General features: G+C 44.6%; 1 protein-coding gene across 2 annotated transcripts in view; it reads left to right on the forward strand.

Annotated features, from left to right (window-relative positions):
- The first annotated feature begins 535 nt into the window (after positions 1-535).
- Positions 536-20,458, forward strand: part of LOC133116749 (neuronal membrane glycoprotein M6-b-like) — a 25,194-nt gene continuing 5,271 nt past the window's right edge. Inside the window, exons 1-7 of one of the 2 annotated variants that reach the window (XM_061226667.1) lie at positions 536-674; positions 14,384-14,570; positions 16,187-16,343; positions 16,628-16,796; positions 17,108-17,181; positions 17,671-17,736; positions 18,654-18,873. In XM_061226667.1, the coding sequence (XP_061082651.1) occupies positions 626-674; positions 14,384-14,570; positions 16,187-16,343; positions 16,628-16,796; positions 17,108-17,181; positions 17,671-17,736; positions 18,654-18,734 (783 nt within the window). In that variant the 5' untranslated portion in view covers positions 536-625 and the 3' untranslated portion in view covers positions 18,735-18,873. Of the gene's footprint in view, positions 675-14,383; positions 14,571-16,186; positions 16,344-16,627; positions 16,797-17,107; positions 17,182-17,670; positions 17,737-18,653; positions 18,874-20,458 lie in introns of those variants that run through there. The other variant, XM_061226666.1, reaches the window with a different exon arrangement.

Here is a 20,458-nt window from a genome sequence, read left to right on the forward strand (position 1 = left end):
GATGTCTAATTGTTCATTCGTAAGCACAGCCATCAGACTTTTTTTCTTATCATTGGGAGACTTTTTGAATTTTTTGATTTATTTTTTAAAGGGGGAGGCCAGGTCTTTTGAGGAGCCAGAAATAGACTCTGTAACAAAAGCAGCCGAAAGACTGGCCTTCTGCGTGCCCTGCAGCCTGAACACTGCCTGCTGAACACTGCCAGCTGAACGCTGCCTGAACACTGCCTGAACACTGCCTGAACACTGCCTGAACACTGCCTGAATACTGCCTGAATACTGCCTGAACACTGCCTGAACACTGCCTGAACACTGCCTGCTGAACACTGCCTGTCGAGCTGAGGCAGATCTGAGCCGACAGGACCTCACAATCTCAGAGAGGCATTGGGATACACAGGGAAGCTGCACCCTGCTCAAACGCTGGAGCGCTACAGCGAGAGAGCAGGAGGAGAGAAGAGGGAGAGTGAGCGAGAGAGTGAGGGAGAGAGGGAGGGGGAGAGAGTGAGGGAGAGAGCGAGGGAGAGCGGGAGGGGAGAGAGAGAGAGTGAGTGCGAGAGAGAGAGAACGCAAAGGAGAGAAAATTATTTGTGAAAAGGAAGCGTTTGCAGTGGATTGTCTGAAAGCAGCCATGGACTCGGCAGTGGACGAGAGCCCTGAGCAGACCCAGGACAAGAAAGGTACCAGCAGGGCTACAGTTTCAGTGTGCTGGGTTAGTGCGTTTCAGTGTGCTGGGTTAGTGCATTTCAGTGTGCTGGGTTAGTGCATTTCAGTGTGCTGGGTTAGTGCATTTCAGTGTGCTGGGTGAGTGCATTTCAGTGTGCTGGGTGAGTGCATTTCAGTGTGCTGGGTTAGTGCATTTCAGTGTGCTGGGTTAGTGCATTTCAGTGCTCTGTTTATGGGAAGGTTTAACCTGCTCATGTTTGATTTGGTCCGTGCAACACAAAACTGGGAAGAGTGTGTTCTCTCGCTCTCTCTCGCCATCCCTGTCTTTAAGCCCTGTGCGAAGACATTGTAAATAATGATCTATCCTTCATTATCCCTCCATTTTACTGCAGTTAGGGCATTATTGGTTCTCTTACAGGAAGCATACTTGTGATTTATTTGTTTTAAATTCATGGTTCTTTGTTATATTGTTTCAAGGCATTGTTCTTGCGTGATCCTGTTCGTTTTGTGGCATTTATAACGAGCATTCGTTAGCTCTTCTACGTGTTTTGTTTGAGTGTTACCATCTCAATTAAAAAACAATCTGCTGTTTGGGGGATTATCCCTGCCATCCCTATCAGGGCTGATGCTGTGTTTCCTCTACATTATCAGTGAAGGCAGGAGGTAAACAATAAGGCAGGAGAGTGAGTGTACACAGGGGTTCCGTAGGGTGTGTGTGTGTGTGTGTGTGCGCGTGTGCGTGCGCGTGTGCGTGTGCGTGCATGTGCAGTGGGGTTCTGTAGAGTGTGTGTGTGTGTGTGTGTGTGTGTGCAGTGGGGTTCTGTAGAGTGTGTGTGTGTGTGTGTGTGTGTGTGTGTGTGTGTGTGCAGTGGGGTTCTGTAGTGTGTGTGTGTGTGTGTGTGTGTGTGTGTGCAGTGGGGTTCTGTAGAGTGTGTGTGTGTGTGTGTGTGTGTGCAGTGGGGTTCTGTAGTGTGTGTGTGTGTGTGTGTGTGTGTGTGTGTGTGTGTGCAGTAGGGTTCTGTAGTGTGTGTGTGTGTGTGTGTGTGTGTGTGTGTGTGTGCAGTAGGGTTCTGTAGAGTGTGTGTGCAGTGGTGTTCTGTAGAGTGTGTGTTTAGTGGGGTTCTATAAAGTGTGTGTGTGCAGTGGTGTTCTGTAGAGTGTGTGTGTTTAGTGGGGTTCTGTAGAGTGCAGGTTTATTAATGTTGTGCATGATGTATTTGAGGCTCAGGGGTGCAGTGTAGTCATTAGAGCTGTGTACATATGAGTGGATATTTAGAGGTGGATTTGCGGTGTGGGGAGAGGTAAGTGTGTCCTTCTCCTGAGTGCGACAGGGCACATTCATCACTCTGCCCCAACAGCGTCAGATCCACTCTGACTGATTCTGTACACTGCACCAGCTGATTTCTGATGCAAATTGAACGGTAGCTTTATCCTTTTCTTTGTCCTTTAAAAAAAAATTTTTTTTTACTCTTGGTTTTAAACTCATGTTAATTTGTGATGGGAATTTCTCTTTTTTGATGTGCTTGTGATGTTTTTCCGTGAAAGTCGTGGCAGTGATGACGGTGTGTTTTTCGCCCCAGTGACCTGTCCTCCGCGGTGTTTCAGACGGCTGATTTATTGCTGCACGTGGGGGCCGCTACGGCCGTTAGATTTTCTGAACCTCCGTCAGTGACACACGCTATCGGTCGCACTGGCCATTCTGCCGTTATTTATCCCTGTGACCCGCTGCGCTCTGAGCTGAGCAGGTGCTGTTTCCATCTCCCTGTGATCCGTTAGAGTTCTCCACTGTACCAATGTCTCCAGAGCTGCTCTGACACATTGTGAGCATCAGGACTGACAGCGTTAGACCTCAGAGCGTTAGACCTCACAGCGTTAGACCTCAGAGCGTTAGGCCTGAGAGCGTTAGGCCTGAGAGCGTTATGCCTGAGAGCGTTAGGCCTCAGAGCGTTAGACCTCAGAGCGTTAGGCCTCAGAGCGTTAACTCCATTTCTTTAAGTTACCAGTAGTGATTGCTTTTTTATTTTAGTGCATCACACAGAGCCCAGTGAAAAGAGTAGAATGTGTAGAGTGTGTGTGTGCGTGTGTGTGTGCAGTGGGCTTCTGTAGGGTGTGTGCAGTGGTGTTCTGTAGAGTGTGTGTGCAGTAGGGTTCTGTAGAGTGTGTGTGTGCATTGGGGTTCTGTAGAGTGTGTGCAGTGGTGTTCTGTACAGTGTGTGTGTGTGTGTGCAGTTGGCCCACCTCATTTCAGTTTTTTAGCTAGTCTCGCAATAATGCACGCACATGCCTCGCCTCCCACATATGCTATAATGCACTGTACATTATGTTCCTTCATATCCAGATGAATATTTTAAGATGCTATGATGAGCTCCAGGGAATCCTGCAACAAGCTCCTCCTATTTATTTACTCACACATGGGTTAAAGCTATTAATATATTTTTTATGGGTAAATAAAAAGCAAGCATCAATAAAAGTAAATGAATGAAAATGCACAGGATGCACGAGGATTTGCACAGATATTACATTACATTACATTTCATCGAACAGAACGAACAACTTGCATTTGGTCTGCTGTGATTCACTTTGGCCCTGAGTTAAGAGGCAGGCAGGTTTAGTGAGTTTGGCAGGTTTGGTAAGGTTGGCAGGTTTGGTGAGTTTGGCAGGTTTGGTAAGGTTGGCAGGTTTGGTGAGTTTGGCAGGTTTGGTAAGGTTGGCAGGTTTGGTGAGTTTGGCAGGTTTGGAATGGTTGGCAGGTTTGGTAAGGTTGGCAGGTTTGGTGAGTTTGGCAGGTTTGGTGAGGTTGGCATGTTTGGTGAGTTTGGCAGGTTTGGTGAGGTTGGCATGTTTGGAGAGGTTGGCAGGTTTGGTAAGGTTGGCAGGTTTGGTGAGTTTGGCAGGTTTGGTAAGGTTGGCAGGTTTGGTGAGTTTGGCAGGTTTGGAATGGTTGGCAGGTTTGGTAAGGTTGGCAGGTTTGGTGAGTTTGGCAGGTTTGGTGAGGTTGGCATGTTTGGTGAGTTTGGCAGGTTTGGTGAGGTTGGCATGTTTGGAGAGGTTGGCAGGTTTGGTAAGGTTGGCAGGTTTGGTGAGATTGGCAGGTTTGGTGAGTTTGGCAGGTTTGGTAAGGTTGGCAGGTTTAGTGAGTTTGGCCGGTTTGGAAGGGTTGGCAGGTTTGGTGTGTATGGTATGTTTGGAGAGGTTGGCAGGTTTGGTAAGGTTGGCAGGTTTGGTGATTTTGGCAGGTTTGGCAAGGTTGGCAGGTTTGGTAAGGTTGGCAGGTTTGGTGAGTTTGGCAGATTTGGTGATTTTGGCAGGTTTGGTAAGGTTGGCAGGTTTGGTGAGTTTGGCAGGTTTGGTGAGATTGGTGACTTTCATAGGTTTGATGAGTTTGCCTGGGGGCCTCGGTTCTACGCTCTGTCGCTTGTGCACCAGCTCTACATGAGGAATCTGCAGGAGCAGAGAGGGAGGCTGCACCTGCTGAATGCAACTTGTGGCTTCTGATGGAAACTTGTGCATTTGTAGTTGTGTGTGATTTAAGGGTGCGGTGCCATTCAGATGCAGTAATTATGGCACGTAACTGTGGATTGCTTCATCAAATGTTTCCGTCATCTCTGCTTATAGATTTATTTCTCAAACAGAATTCCATAATAAGAATAGTGATGTAAATGTATTTGAATAAAACCACCATTATTATAGCCACATTAAAGAGCACAAGAGTCATTTTGGCGTGCATTCAAATTTCTGTGGTCTGGTCATATTTCGGCAAGCGACAGTAGGTGCAAGCAAATTGTGTTGATTTAAGCAGCACTTTGTGTATGTTCAATGAGTTACAAAATATTATGTGTTATGGTAAGAATTAAGTTTCACCCGTTTGTTTCCGTTCATCCGTTTTTGAGGCAGAAAGCTCTGAATGGAGAATAGGGAAAAGGGTTGCTTTCATTTTGTGCCTGTGTGTTCACCACACATTACCTGAGGCAGGGGCTGGTGTTGTGTTTTTAAGCACTGCAGCTCAACCTTTGATTTATATTTTCTGTAGTTCCTCTTTTAAAATGCACTAAACGTAATAACAAATTGTTTGTGTATCTGTACTGTAGCGGATGCTGGCAATGATCTGTCAGTGGGGCCGGCTCTACACCCCACAGTCCTGGCAGTAAGACAGGGGACCCCTACTGCACATGTCAGATTGGATTTATTCAGTTCTGTTCAAGAAAACAGCAGTACAACATCAGTAACCTGATGGGCCACTGTTATTAGTAGTAGTGATATTTCTGCATGGTAAATACTTTACTTGTAGATGTAGTTGTGTAATAGAAAAACAACAGACCCAACTGTCATGACATGCACGCTGCTTGTTCTGAGTAATTGACTCATTCATTGAAAGGGGCGTGTTCAAAATTAGTGTGGAGTTTAATTAGAGAATTCATTCATTCTGTGAAAAAGCAGGTGTCATTAATTGTCCTTTATTAAGGCAAATGTTTCACACATTGTTATAAAATATAATTTCCTTCTGAATTGCTAAGTAAAATGGGCCATTCCAAACATTGTTCGGAGGAACAACGTCATTTCATTAAAAAGTTGATTGGAGAGTGGAAAACGTATAAAGAAGTGCAGCAAATTACAGGATGCTCTGCTAAAATTATCTCAAATGCTTTAAAATGGCAACAAAACTCAAAAGAAGCGGAAGAAAACAAGCAACTACTGTTAAAACGGATCAAAGAATAGTCAGAATGGCAAAGATTCAGCCATTCATCAGCTCCAGAAAGATCAAAGATAATTTACAATTACCTGTAAGTGCTGTTACTGTCGGAAGACATTTGATCAAAGCTAAGGTATCAGCAAGAAGCCCCCGTAAAGCACCATTGTTGAAAAAATGGCTTGTGAGGAATTGGTTAAAATTAGCCAAGGAACACATCGATTGGCCCAAAGAGAAATGGCGCAACTTTCTGTGGACTGATGAGATTGTTCTTTTCAGGTCTAGTACGTCAGACGACCCCCGGGTACTGAATTCAAGCCACAGTACACTGTGAAGACAGTGAAGCATGGTGGTGCAAAAATCATGGTGTGGGGATATTTTTCATACTACGGTGTTGGGTTCGTATACCATGGATCGTGGATCAGTTTGAATACATCAGAATACTTGAAGAGATTAAGTTGCCGTAGGAAATGCCCCTGTTTCAAGAAGACAACGACCCCAAATACACGAGTAAGTGAGCAACATCTTGGTTCCAGACAAAAAGGATTGAGGTAATGGAGTGGCCAGCTCAACCCCATTGGAAACTTGTGGGGTGACATTAAAAATGCAGTTTCTGAAGTAAAACCCAAAAATTCACAGGAACTGTGGAATGTAGTTGGTTGACTTGATGCAACGCAGATGTGCAGCAGTTATCAAAAGCAATGGTTATGCAACTAAATATTAGTTTAGTTATTTAAAGTGAAGTTAAATCTTGAAAAATTTCTTCAGTTTAAAGAGAGTTTGAATAGAGAAATGTCACTGCCATTTTTTTGAACAGATTAATATTCCTTTTCTTTGCTTCCTGTAAAAGGATAACGCAGACTTGATCAAATTTGCTTTGATTTGGAATTGAATGTGTAATGTTTCCACTACATTTGAAATATTGAACTAAAAGCTATTTAAAGATATTTGCACTTTATTAACTTTTTTTAACGCACTGCTATTTATTTGAACTGTATATTGGCCTGTGGGGCCCGAGTGGGTAAATGCAGAAATGGTAAATGTCTGCATTGATATAGCACCTTTATGCAAAGTGCTGTACGATTGATACTTCTCATTCACCCATTCACACACACACTCACACACCAGTGGCGATTGGCTGCCATGCAGCAGCTAGTGATAGTCTATTCTGTGGGTTTCATCACTGTCAAACTAGCCAGGTTGAGGCTCACAATCATCACTACTAGGCAATTGGTGCTCCACCAGATTTTCTATGCCAAAAACACCACTGTCCTGTGTTGTAAAATCACAAGTAATTAATTGCATGTTATTTAACTGACACGTCCAATCCAAAGGAATTTACAGTTGATTAGACTAAGCAGGGGACAAACTCGGGGTGGGGGAGGGGCCCTCGGCCCTGAAGCACCACCAACCCCCCCCATCCCTCATTTCTCCAACCCTCTCTACCTTTCCCTCATCCCTCCACTTCTCTTTGCATTGTTCTACTTTGTTCTCCACCCCCTCTCATCCTCTCTCTCTCTCCCTCTCTCTCTCTCTCTTTCTCTCTCTCCATCTTCTCTGCTGCACAGTTCCCAATCACAGAGATCACATCACAGCCTCTGTCAGAGGCAGAGAGAGATGGAGAGGGAGACAGACTGAGTGTGGGAGGGAGAGCTGAGGGAAGGGTCTATTGCCTCTGAGAATTTGGGGGGGTGGGGGGTAGGGGGGGTAGGGGCTGGTCTCCATTGTGAGTGTACAGTACTGCAAAAGTGTGCGTCTGTTTCCTTTAGAGCAGCCATTTTGAAAAGGATTATTTTTTCACTGTGGAGATGAACTGTGTTTGTGTGAAAATGGTGATTAGCAAGGAGGAGCTGCCAAGTTAAATATATGGCCGCAGGATGTGGCCTACTTGTCATTTCACATTATGGAAAAAGGCCAAAAGAAATTAATGTTGTGGTTAAATGAGACGACTCGTTCTGATTTAATTTCTGGGGCTAATTTTACATCTGTATTGTCACAGGTCTTGTTGGTGATTATTGTTTTATTATCATTTCTTTCTGCCTGGATCCTCCTCATCAGGAGATGAATGCCCAGCTGTGCGGCAGCTGATTGGGCCTGGGCAGTGCGCCCTACAAGGCTGGATCCGTCTCCATTAATGTGCGCAGTGTGAGAGGCTGTGCTCTGTGCTCTGTGTGAGAGGCTGTGCTCTGTGTGAGAGGCTGTGCTCTGTGCTCTGTGTGAGAGGCTGTGCTCTGTGCTCTGTGCGCTGTGCTCTGTGTGAGAGGCTGTGCTCTGTGTGAGAGGCTGTGCTCTGTGCTCTGTGTGAGAGGCTGTGCTCTGTGCTCTGTGTGAGAGGCTGTGCTCTGTGCGCTGTGCTCTGTGTGAGAGTCTGTGCTCTGTGCGCTGTGTGAGAGGCTGTGCTCTGTGCTCTGTGTGAGAGGCTGTGCTCTGTGCTCTGTGCTCTGTGCTCTGTGCGCTGTGCTCTGTGTGAGAGGCTGTGCTCTGTGTGAGAGGCTGTGCTCTGTGCTCTGTGTGAGAGGCTGTGCTCTGTGCTCTGTGTGAGAGGCTGTGCTCTGTGCGCTGTGCTCTGTGTGAGAGTCTGTGCTCTGTGCGCTGTGTGAGAGGCTGTGCTCTGTGCTCTGTGTGAGAGGCTGTGCTCTGTGCTCTGTGCTCTGTGCTCTGTGTGAGAGGTTGTGCTCTGGTGGAGAAAGCGTCCGATGCTCAGGCTGACTGCATCATGCGCCCTGTCCCAGAGACTACACTCCACCCTCTTCATATTCTGCTAACCCTAACCCTCGCCACCGTGTGTGTTTGTGTGTGTGTGTGTGTGTGTGTGTATGTGAGTTTGTGTGTGTGTGTGCGTGTGTTTGTGTGTATGTGCGTGTGTGTGTGCGTACGTGTGTGTGTGCAATACACAGAGACTGTGGGAATTGTGCTGTTGATCTGCGGGGAGTCTTGCTGTAATCTGGCACTCTGGCGTTCTGAGGCTCTGAAATGCTCGCCTGGAACTCCCCGAAGTGCCATCGAGTGGTGGGCGGGGGCGGCGGACCTGGACCTGCCCCAGTGCATGCTGGGACCCAGTCTGTGCATCAGCCTGCACAACACTGCCTGCACTGAGCCCAACACTGAGCCCAACACAGCCTGCACTGAGCCCAACACTGCCCCTGCACTGAGCCCAACACTGAGCCCAACACTGCCTGCAGTGAGCCCAACACAGCCTGCACTGAGCCCAACACAGCCTGCACTGAGCCCAACACTGCCTGCACTGAGCCCAACACAGCCTGCACTGAGCCCAACACTGCCTGCACTGAGCCCAACACTGAGCCCAACACAGCCTGCACTGAGCCCAGCACTGCCCCTGCACTGAGCCCAACACTGAGCCCAACACTGCCTGCACTGAGCCCAACACAGCCTGCACTGAGCCCAACACTGAGCCCAACACAGCCTGCACTGAGCCCAACATTGAGCCCAACACTACAATATTGTAGTAGCAGAACTGTATCAATGGAAAGATTTGTATTTATGGGGTTGTGAGTGGGGCTGATCCCAGATTCGACAGCATGGGTGACTGAGCTGCAGAAAAGGGAGGTTTCAGCCGGGCTTTTAGGCTCAAATCAGCGCTGTGCGATTGACAGTAGGTCAATGGGTCAGACGTCCCGTTGCATTAGGACCTGACTGTCATTGTGTCGTAGCTGAAGTAGGACAAGGTCACGTGTTGATGGGCAGGTTATCTGTCTGTTTATTAGTATTACAGTTATCTAGGCCACTGGGCCATTCACTGCCAGCTCAAATGAAGTGTCCCCCACAGATCTCTGTGTGGTGTTGGGGTTAAAGTTAGACTCAGGGTTAGGGTTAGGGTTAGAGTTAGACTCAGGGTTAGGGTTAGAGTTAGACTCAGGATTAGGGTTAGGTGTTACGGTTGGGGTGGTTAGCTAGGTTCGGGTTTGGATTACGAGGCAGTGAGGAGGAATAGAAAATCTAAGCTTCCTTATCCGTTTTGTTTTTGTGCTAGAGCCCCCAATTTTTACTTTTTATTTGGCTGATGCTTTTATCCAAAGCGACTTATAGTTGATTAGACTAAGCAGGAGACAGTCCTCCCCTGGAGCAATGTGGGGTTTAGGGCCCAACGGCTGTGCAGATTTTATTGTGGCTACACTGGGTATTGAACCGCCAACCTTCTGGGTCCCAGTACCTAAACCATTACGCTACAGGCTGCCCACAATTTAATTCACAATCATTCTTTGCGGTGCAAAAAATAAAAAAATGATCAATGATGTGAATTCCTGTTGCCAATTTTAAAATTGAAAAGCCTGCTGCAATTTAACTACTCTGCTTTCAAAGAAATGTGTTTTGCATACAGTGCAGTAATATAATCAGTGTAAAGGCTACAAGGCTGGTGTGGAGGAAGGCTTAGTATAGTGCTCACATGATTAATATTGCATAAACCAGAGATAAGTCAGCTGGAAGTAAATTTCTTATGCTTAATTTTGTTTTATATATCTAGTGTGATAGATTCCATTCTTAATTATTTGCATACATTCTGTTTATTTTCCACCAAGAAGTAGAAGGCGACAAAAACTTTCTCAATGTTTCAAACTGCTTATTTCCACTGTCAGAAACATTATTAGAAAATGGAAGATAAATGGAACAAGGCAAGGCAAGGTCTGGAAGACCAAGAAAGGTCATCACGGTCCCCAGACCTGTGGAAAGATCCCAAAATGCTGTATATGCAAGAAGGCAGAATAATATTTCTGAGCTTGAGGTGTTCTGCCAGGAAGAATGAGGAAAAATTCCAAAAGCAAAAATTGAAAGACTCTTTGCTGGCTACAGGAAGCATTTGCAAGCTGTTATAAAGTACTAACTGTCAGGGCTACTTTTGCACAGGGCCTTGTATTAATACCATTTTTTTTTTTTTTTTTTTTTAAATTTAAAGTAATCTTGCTTTAAAATTTTAAGAAATGTGTCAATGTTTAACTTTGTACCATTTAGAAGTCACGTTCACTTCGATATTAAAAGGCTTTTGATCTGGGGCGCACTGTACAATAAGGTCTGGAATTGAGTGGGAATGTTCTAGTGAAGCATGGTCAGGGAGCTGCCTTCCCCTGAGGCTGTGTGGCTCGACAGGACACAGTGCATCGTGGGTATTAACTGTCCTCAGGACACAGTGCATCGTGGGTATTAACTCCTCAGGACACAGTGCATCGTGGGTATTAACTGCCCTCAGGACACAGTGCATCGTGGGTATTAACTGCCCTGTCCAATAATGTTTTGATCCCAGAGGCTCCGCTGGGTGACACCTATGTGTGGGGCAGTGAGCGAGGGTAACGTGCTACCATGGCGACTGCATTCAGCAGCTTTGGGGAAAATGTTTAGTCCCCCCTGCGTCTCACATGGAAGGCAGAGAAGGTTCTGACAGCGCGACTGTCGAAAGGTTAGCTGTTGCATGGCTTTTGTTTGATTGCAGAAAGCAGCCATGAGCTCAGGACCTTTCTGGATCCTTACTGTACTGTGTGGGGCCTGAATAGGTTCTGTGCAGAGTGGATGCTGTTACATAATGCGTGTCCCTAAATCCTAGAACCTTCCCTTGACTGTCTCATTCAGGACCACCCAGGTCTTCTCTCATCTCAGTTACTGCCTCTGAATGCCAGTAGCTATTAGATATATGACATATATCTAATGAATATTAGTAGTTATTGAATCTGACTGAATAGTTGTAGTTATTAAATTTGACTGAATGGGTGTAGTTATTGGATGTTACTGAATGGTTGTAGTTATTGAATATGACTGAATGGTTGTAGTTATTGGATGTTACTGAATGGTTGTAGTTATTGAATCTGACTGAATTGTTGTAGTTATTGAATCTGACTGAATGGTTGTAGTTATTGAATTTGACTGAATGGTTGTAGTTATTGGATATGACTGTATGGGTGTAGTTATTGGATGTTACTGAATGGTTGTAGTTATTGAATCTGACTGAATGGTTGTAGTTATTGAATCTGACTGAATGGTTGTAGTTATTGAATCTGACTGAATGGTTGTAGTTATTGAATCTGACTGAATGGTTGTAGTTTTTGAATCTGACTGAATGGTTGTAGTTTTTGAATCAGACTGAATGGCTGTAGTTATTGAATCTGACTGAATGGTTGTAGTTTTTGAATCAGACTGAATGGCTCTAGTTATTGAATCTGACTGAATGCTAGTGCAGTAGTTACTGAAAGTGATGTGTGTGTGAAGTGATCCAGGCTACAGCTCAAGGGTTTCCATGGAAACATGGTGCATTCTCCAGTAGGCAGACAGTGATAGACAGAAATATGCATCTTTTTTCCATATTTCATTGTTGTACTGTGCATCCACTAACTAGCTAACATTGCTAACTAGCTAACATCAGGCCAATGATAATATTGTCCAGAATGTGTGGTTTCATCTCAAGCAGCAGTCAGTGTGGTAGTGCATGTTTAATTCCATCTCTTTGCAAGGACTCGATACTCTGACTTCATCTCTTGGGTATGAGGTGATCTTATCGGACATGTACTGGACAAAGTAAATGGCATTAGAGACTGTTTATGGACTTGGACTAAGCTGGGGAATTATAGTGAGGAGTGATGTTTGCTGTGACTCAGTGGCTCTGCTTCTGTATTCTGAAGCAGAGGCAAAACAGGCTATGATCATCAGCCATGATCTCCTGCTAACATTAGCACTGTTGTGCTCTCTGCTAGTTTTCCCTGGACTGTTTTTTTATTTATTATTATTTACTTGCTTCTGTGAGACTCGCAGCTTGTAAAATTCAGTGGAGTTTCTCACCAGAGTGGTCTGTTGAAGAAATTATCCTCACAATGGGCAGGGCAGATATGGTTTTATTATGCAAGGGCAATTCAGACAGTGTTCCCTCAATGCCTTGCCTGTATGATAGAATGTCACACTCTTGTGAGCCAAAGGGGGGGGTATGTGTGAGGGGGTTATGAGATTCTGTGCTGCAGTATAAATATTCTACAGCATGAGGCTGTAGTAAATCACATTTTTACACTGTATTGTATTGATATTGTTTAGGCTACTTATTTCCTGAACTTACATTAATATTAATATTTCATACTGAAATGTTTTATTACATTATAAAATTAAATACTGAGGCATCCTCATTTTATGTAGTGGAATTTGAAGTGTGCTTTTGAAGGGTGTGGAGGGTATCTTGTTAAATATTCAGTACGGCATCTTTCCCGTTACAAGCCAGTATGCAGCTCGTAAAAACACAAGAATGGCAATTGCATTATTTAGAACACCCTATAAACTGCCAAAATTAAAATATGGTCTGCATTCATATTTCATGACATTGTGCATTTTAATCTGAGGTGGACAGCTGTGGAGATGGGTCATGTGATACTGGTGTAATTAATTGCCATCGATTTCCAGTATTCCTTGGCTGGAGGTCGTCACTCCAGTCTGTCGACGCCCCATTAGTACACTGATGCTTTGTTGATGTACGGCTGGAGCAGCCACCTGCAAATCCCACAGCCTTAAACTAAACCCTGCAGCCTGAAACTAAACCCCACGGCCTTAAACTAAACCCCACGGCCTTAAACTAAACCCCACAGCCTTAAACTAAACCCCGAAGCCTTAAACTAAACCCTGCAGCGTGAAACCAAACCCTGCCTTAAACTAAACAGGAGTCAGTGGAAACGGTGAGACAGCCATACGAGCAGTGTTAAACAAGATTGAGTCTGAATGGCAGTGTTAAACAAGATGGAGTCTGGTCCTAATTTAATGTCAATAGAAACACCTGTTGGCACCAAAGAAGATGGGACAGAACTCTTGTTAAAAAAACTGAAACGATTCATTTTCAAACTGTGTGTATGCCATTTGTGCTTTTACAACTAGTGCGGTTGCCTTAAGGGGGTGCCTCAGCTTTTCAGTTTATTGAAATTGAAAAATAAAAATGGCACTCTAATTAGCGCAAGCATGTTAGCGCTCCAGTGCTAAAGTAGCGCAGGCATGTTAGCGCTCCAGTCCCCTAAAGTAGCACAGGCATGTTAGCACTCCAGTGCTAAAGTAGCGCAGGCATGTTAGCACTCCAGTCCCCTAAAGTAGCACAGGCATGTTATCGCTCCAGTGCTAAAGTAGCGCAGGCATGTTAGCACTCCAGTCCCCTAAAGTAGCACAGGCATGTTATCGCTCCAGTGCTAAAGTAGCGCAGGCATGTTAGCACTCCAGTCCCCTAAAGTAGCACAGGCATGTTAGCGCTCCAGTGCTAAAGTAGCGCAGGCATGTTTGCGCTCCAGTGCTAAAGTAGCGCAGGCATGTTTGCGCTCCAGTGCTAAACTAGCGCAGGCATGTTAGTGCCGCAGCTTATGAAATGTGATGAATAATTCAGGCCCTGCTCAGTACAGTTATGTAACAGCTCGTGCCAGCACTTCTATCTCATAGAAGCGACGGCTCACATTTTAACTCTGTGTTTGCTGGAGTGGTCTGTGCCCACTAGGCTACTCAAGAACTCTGTTTAGAAACACCCACTGCAACACAGAAAGCCCATATTATATACTATATGTGTATAATCTGAAAAGCACAATATTTCTACAATCATCTCCATTATTTTCTCTGGTAACTCCCTATACGCAGGCCTGCTAATGTCTTAATTAGGTCACTGCTTAAATGGATTGCAGTAAAACACCCTTCTATTTAAAGAGCCTGCTCTCTGTTCTCGGTTAGTTTGTTAAAAAACTACAATAAAAAAGATAGTTTGGCTGTGTGAGTGCCTGGGGAGGGTTACCATGGAAACACTGGAGTAATCCAGGCAGCTGGGTGCAGTGTTGCAGTGTTGCCATTAATAGCTAAACCACACAGGTTGTGATGTTTTCTCTTTAATCTTCATGCTGAAATGCAGTTTGGTTTCTGAAGCATCTCAGCTTCTCAGTGCAGTGTGGTGGTTCTCTTCATCTTTTGATGAATGGTTTTGGCCTAGTTGGTTGCTGTTGCGCCATTTTAGCAATAGACTTGGCATAGGTTTATATATGTAGGTACCTATCTCTGGTATAAAATTCTTCTTCTTTGTGTGTGTGTGCGCAGGTTGCTTCGAGTGCTGCATCCGGTGTTTGGGCGGGGTCCCGTACGCGTCGTTAGTGGCCACCATCCTGTGCTTCTCCGGCGTCGCCCTGTTCTGTGGGTGTGGCCATGTGGCTCTCTCTGGCACCGTCACCCTCCTGGAAAAACACTTCTCCCAGATCCCCAGTGACCATGCCAGGCTGACGGACGTGTAAGTAGCACAGCGGTACAGAACAACGGCCCGTTGGAGAACTGGGAGTGTGCAGAGAATTGGCTTTTACATTTACATTTACATTTTTGTCATTTGGCAGACGCTTTTAATCCAAAGCGACTTACAAGTGCATAGGTTCTACCATAAGTCAAAGCATCACATCCAGAACTAGCAAAATACACATGGAATGCTGTTCTAAACATAGTCGGCATCATAAGTGCAAAAATTACAAGGATAGGGATATCAGAAAGGAGGGGCAGGGGAAATCAGGAGGGAGGACTAAGGTAGAGTTTGAAAAGGTGGGTTTTGAGTCTGCGTCGAAATAGGGGGAGGGATTCTGCTGTTCTGACAGTGGTAGGCAAGTCATTCCACCACTGAGGAACTTCCTCAGATCCCAGACAATTTGCAATGGTAATTGCCGCACTGTTTATTTCAGAGCTGTGGCAATGTTTATGCGAAGGCGTGGCTGATTTGACAGTGCAGCTTAGCGCAACGGCAGCGATGCGATACGGGTCATGGCCCCGGCACGTCAGGAGTAGTGGGGTGATTTAAACGAACCCTCCATCTCCATCGGGGCAGCTCTTCAATTAGCCGTCTGGTTGTTTTATCTGCACAGTCACGGTTGAAAATGAGTTGTTACCTTTAATTACAGAAGAGGAGCTTAATTGATGGTAACTTTTGAACTCCTAACTGCAGTGCCCTCCAAAGGTATGGTAACGGTAAAGTGAAAGTCGTTATTTTGTTATGTAGCTGAAAATGAGCCGACTCAACATAAAACAGCTGCTTCTGTAAAACGTACATGCCTGCAAAAAGCACAAAATATAAGCCGATTGTCCATACTGTTGTGGGATATTCATCTTTTGATCTGAAATCCAAATGCCTTAAGTATATACACAAAACTAAAAGAAATCACACAACTGTTGCCTTGTACTGTACTGTAGATGCCTTTTTTTTAAACTGGTTTTTATCAATTTGTGCCATTAAGAATGGGGCTATTTAAAATGTCCTGATTTAGTAAAGACTCTTCTCCAGAGCAACACTACACTTAGTGGATGAGACAAAAACACCACAATCATCTCTAACTGTACGCATCATTTATTAGAGAGTGGCAATTATTTAAAATGCATCTCTTTTATGCTTTTTTTCCTGACTGCAGAGCTTCTGACTGCTGAGCTCAAATTATCGTGAGAGTGTCTGATCCCTCTTACAGCTGTGGCTAAATGCAGATCATCTTATTTTAAGAAATCTTTAGTTTCTCCCTTATGACTCCTATGTAGCATAATTGGCTCTAAGGATTATTGTCTGAAATATTGTTATTACTTGGCTTTCTATCTGCCATTATCCATTATCATAGTTTTCGCCCAGTGGAGCGTAACTTTAAAGTAGAGGTCATTAATGAGAGGGGCATTTTTCTGTTTAGATTTATTTTTCTGTGGGACACTCAAAGGTTCATCAAACACGTTTAGTACCTACTTTGTGCTTTAATGTGCCTTATGTTTGGGACCGTAACAGCAGTATAAATCCACTCACAAGCAGACATGACAACGTGAGCCCTGAGAACTTTGTGTGTGTGTGTCTGTGTGTGTCTGTGTGTGTGTGTGTGTGTCCTTGTGCAGAGTACAGCTGATGCAGTATGTTATCTATGGGATGGCCTCCTTCTTCTTCCTCTATGGTATCATCCTGCTGGCTGAGGGTTTCTACACCACCAGTGCTGTTAAAGAGATGCACAGCGAGTTCAAGACCTCCGTCTGCGGCCGCAGCATCAGCGGGATGGTAAGAGCACCGGCCTTTCACCTCTCTCCTGCTCTCTCAGTGCACACATGCGCACACACGTGGGCATGAACACACACACACACATTAAGTAAATACACAATATTACAGTTTGGTGATGGCAGTTCTGGTGAGGACAGAGCTGGTAATGACTGTGCCGGTAATGACTGCTGGTAATGAGTTTGGTGATGGCAGTGCTGGTGATGACTGTGCTGGTGATGGCTGTGCTGGTAATGACTGTGCAGGTAATGACTGTGCTGGTAATGGTGTCTCTCTTGTGCTCTCAGTTTGTGTTCTTGACCTACATCCTGGGGTTGGCCTGGTTGGGTGTGTTTGGCTTTTCGGCTGTGCCAGTGTTTCTCTTCTACAACGCGTGGTCCACCTGTGCGGCAATGAAGTCACCCATGGCCAACATCACCTCTGTGGACTCCATCTGTGTGGATGTCCGTCAGTATGGTAAGCCCATATCTATTTTTGCAGAGGATGGCAGTGCTGGTATATCTGTCTGTCTATTTGCCTGTGTATTAATCTGTCTCTATCTATATGTCTGTCTTTCTCTTGCTCCATGTTGTCGAAATGAAAGGGGCTTATTGACTATGACCAATAACATGATCAATCATGTGTTTTGGGCCGCTCATTGGTTGTGTTATTAGTTTTGCTAAAAGTCTTGGTATATCAGGCGCTAAAAGCCTGCAGTTGGGTTATTCACAGCTAATAACCCTGAGAGATATCCGGACGGATCTGACCTTTCCCTCCTTCCGCTGTAGGTATTGTTCCCTGGAACGCTACGCCGGGAAAAGCATGCGGGTCTACACTGGGAGATATCTGCAATACCAGCGAGGTGAGCATTTCTAAACCACTAAACCCTGTACTGAAGACAGACCTGGATAAAATACGTAATCGTTTTGAATTCAAATACTTGTCTGTGCTCTGCTGCTCTTGCCTGGTGCAATTGAGCCAAACAGGAGGATCAAAAGGAGGGGTTTGCACTTTTTGAGTTCTATTTCATAATTCCCATTACACCAGACAAGCTATAGATATAGATAAAACCAAATAGTGGATGCAGGACTTGGTTGTGGATATTTCTAAAGCAGAATGGTTGGCATTTTAGAGCACCTTTATTCAAAGCGCTGTGCAATAATGGAATAAAGTGATGTGTTCACCTGGCTGTGGTGGGTGAAGCAGAGGACTGGTGATTATCAGTATCTTACTGATCTCTGAAACTTTGTAATATTTCATATATAACTCTGTGGAAAATGTGCGACTGAACAAACACTGTGCTGGGAGTGTCATAGCTCACACTTGTACCCCTGACGGCTCTCTCTTGCAGTTCTACCTGTCCTACCACCTGTACATGGTAGCATGTGCTGGTGCTGGCGCCACAGTTATTGCACTGGTAAGTCTTTAACCATCCTTCCTGTGTGCGTATTTACACCCATGGCATGTTCATTCCCATGATGCATCTCCTGTGACCACTCTGAGAGTGAGCACAAACACACACATCTGTTACCGTCTGCTCAGAAAACCCTCCCAACCCTGCTGAACATACCAGTTTAAACCAGCCTAAGCCGGTCAAGCTTGTTGTGATTTTCAAACTTTTCACTGGTTTTCACTGGTTGACTTGCTGTTCACCAACTGGCCAGTCTATAGTCAGCTAGTCATTGGTTTGGCCACCAGCTTCCTCTACCAGCTGTGACCAGCTTTGACTGACCACAGACCATGTATGAACACCTAGAAGTGTCGAAAACATAGCATCTCAGCTCGTTTTAGCTGAATTTTCAGCAAGAAACCTGGTTAGTCAGCAGAAAGTGATGTGCAGGGTGCTGATAGGGGTTTGGTTATTGAGTGTAGATTGATGGGCAACAATGACAACTTTATCCATTTAAAATGAGATCTACAACACAATAAAGTGTGCAAAAAGTGATGGGGTCTGAATACTTTCTGAAGTCACAATATTCTATTTTAAGTACAATTATAATCATAATACAATGTCATTTTGATGTTGCCATCCAGTGATAAATTAATCATATCATTTTCCACGTAATTAAAAAAATGCACAGCTGAAAGTTAAGCACCATGGTGTTGTATGACATCATAGTAACTAATGAAAGAGGTAACTGATGCATTTCTACAATAAATACCTAATAAAGTGCTCACTGAATGTATATTTACTTGAAGAAGCTGGACAAAGAGGGAAAGAAGCAGTTCAATGGTACAGCACATGACTGCCGCAGAGATCGGTTGCTATGTCAGCCGTTGCCATGGCGTCCCGGTCGCTGGCCTGTCTCACTCCCTCCCTGTTCTCTTCCCCAGCTCATCTACATGATGGCCACCACTTATAACTATGCTGTTCTGAAGTTTAAGAGTCGAGAAGACTGCTGTACTAAGTTTTAATCTGTACTCGGAGGACAGGGCAGTCCAAGGTTTTGTACTAAGTAGAAAGAGCGGCCACTGGACTATAAACAAATATAATAATAAAAAAATAGAAAACAAAAACACTTCCCATTCCCTTTAACATACTGTGTAAATAGCAGATTTTTTAGCCCTTGTATCCAGAGACAGGTCAGTGTGGAAGTGGCCTGAGGTATAATACCTGGCAGGACGTGGTTTGGCAGGTGTGGTGCTTTCGGCCTTAGTAACGCATGAGAGCAAAGTACCGCAACAATTTTCTCCTGAAAGAGCCATTTCACACAGGGACTTACCCCCCCCCTGAGTGTGTGTGCTTGTCGAAGTCCGCTGTAAAACGGTTCAATTTTGCAGTCATGAATAAATCATGTTTCTGTATTCTGAAATGATCGAGTCGGACTGTGTACAGCTCTTCAAATGTGTCAGTACTGCCAACTGTGCATGGTGTCAGTACTGCCGGCTGTGCACGGTGTCAGTACTGTCAGCTGGTCAGCTGTGCGCGGTGTCAGTACTGTCAGCTGGTCAGCTGTGCGCGGTGTCAGTACTGTCAGCTGGTCAGCTGTGTGCAGTGTCAGTACTGCCAGCTGTGCACGGTGTCAGTACTGCCAGCTGGTCGGCTGTGTGCAGTGTCAGTACTGTCAACTGTGTGCAGTGTCAGTACTGTCAGCTGTGCGTGGTGTCAGTACTATCAGCTGTGCGTGGTGTCAGTACTGCCAGCGGGACATTTGTACATGTTTATTAATTGTGCAGGGCACAGTGCTCTTGATCCTGCCAGGTTTCATACCGTACATCAGTGCTTCCCAGCCCATCCTGTCGCTTTTCATTTCAGCCATAATCTGACACACCTGAGTCTAATTAATACCTCTGTGAGATCTCAAACTGTTGAATGAGGCGTGCTTTGTTAGGGTTGGAGTGAAAACCTGCCGGATGGTAGAGCTCCAGGAACAGGGTTGAGCAGCCCTGCTCCAGACCACTTACGCTTTTAACACCACTCATCATCTGTATGATGACGTAAACTGGCAGTGCCAGAAGTGTGCTTCTGCTTGGTAGATGTAGCTCCAGATATTTTATTTCATTTAATTTTTTATATATAGATATTTCATTTCATTGGCTGGCAATAGGAGAGTTTTTGTTTTTCCATTGTATTTCATTCATAAAAACGTTGCCATTAAAATGTGCCACTCTTTGTTTTGTTTTGCCTGCATGACTATATTTTGTTGTTGTTTTTTTTAATTTTATTTCATAATGTGTTTATGGTAACGTACATTTCATATTTCAAGTATTAAAAAATGTTTCTCAGATTTTGACAGCTGTAGTATCTTCTACTAAAAATAAACATTTGTGTACAAAACTATCCCCCACGGTCTATTCCTTGCATGTGATATTCCTTATGGCTGTACCTGTTATTGTTTCATTTGTAAAAATAAATCGTTATGAATGCTGTGTTTCCATGAGAAATAGGAAAGGGTATTATGTCCAAACTGTTTCTATCTGGCTTAAGTATTATACAGCAATTTACTGTTGACTGTCTGTCTGTTGACTGTCCAAAAATGATAAGCTTGAGCATTTTCTCAAAGCAGAAAACCTACAAAAGCATACATTTCTGAATTCACATGGAAGCAAAACTATTGTGAGTCATGCAAAGCTCCATAGAGAAGAATGACATTGTTTTGTATTTTTTTTGTATTCAAGCTTACCCCCCCGCTCTCCCT

This window comes from Conger conger, chromosome 17 (assembly GCF_963514075.1).
Source record: "Conger conger chromosome 17, fConCon1.1, whole genome shotgun sequence".
Taxonomy (NCBI): domain Eukaryota; kingdom Metazoa; phylum Chordata; class Actinopteri; order Anguilliformes; family Congridae; genus Conger; species Conger conger.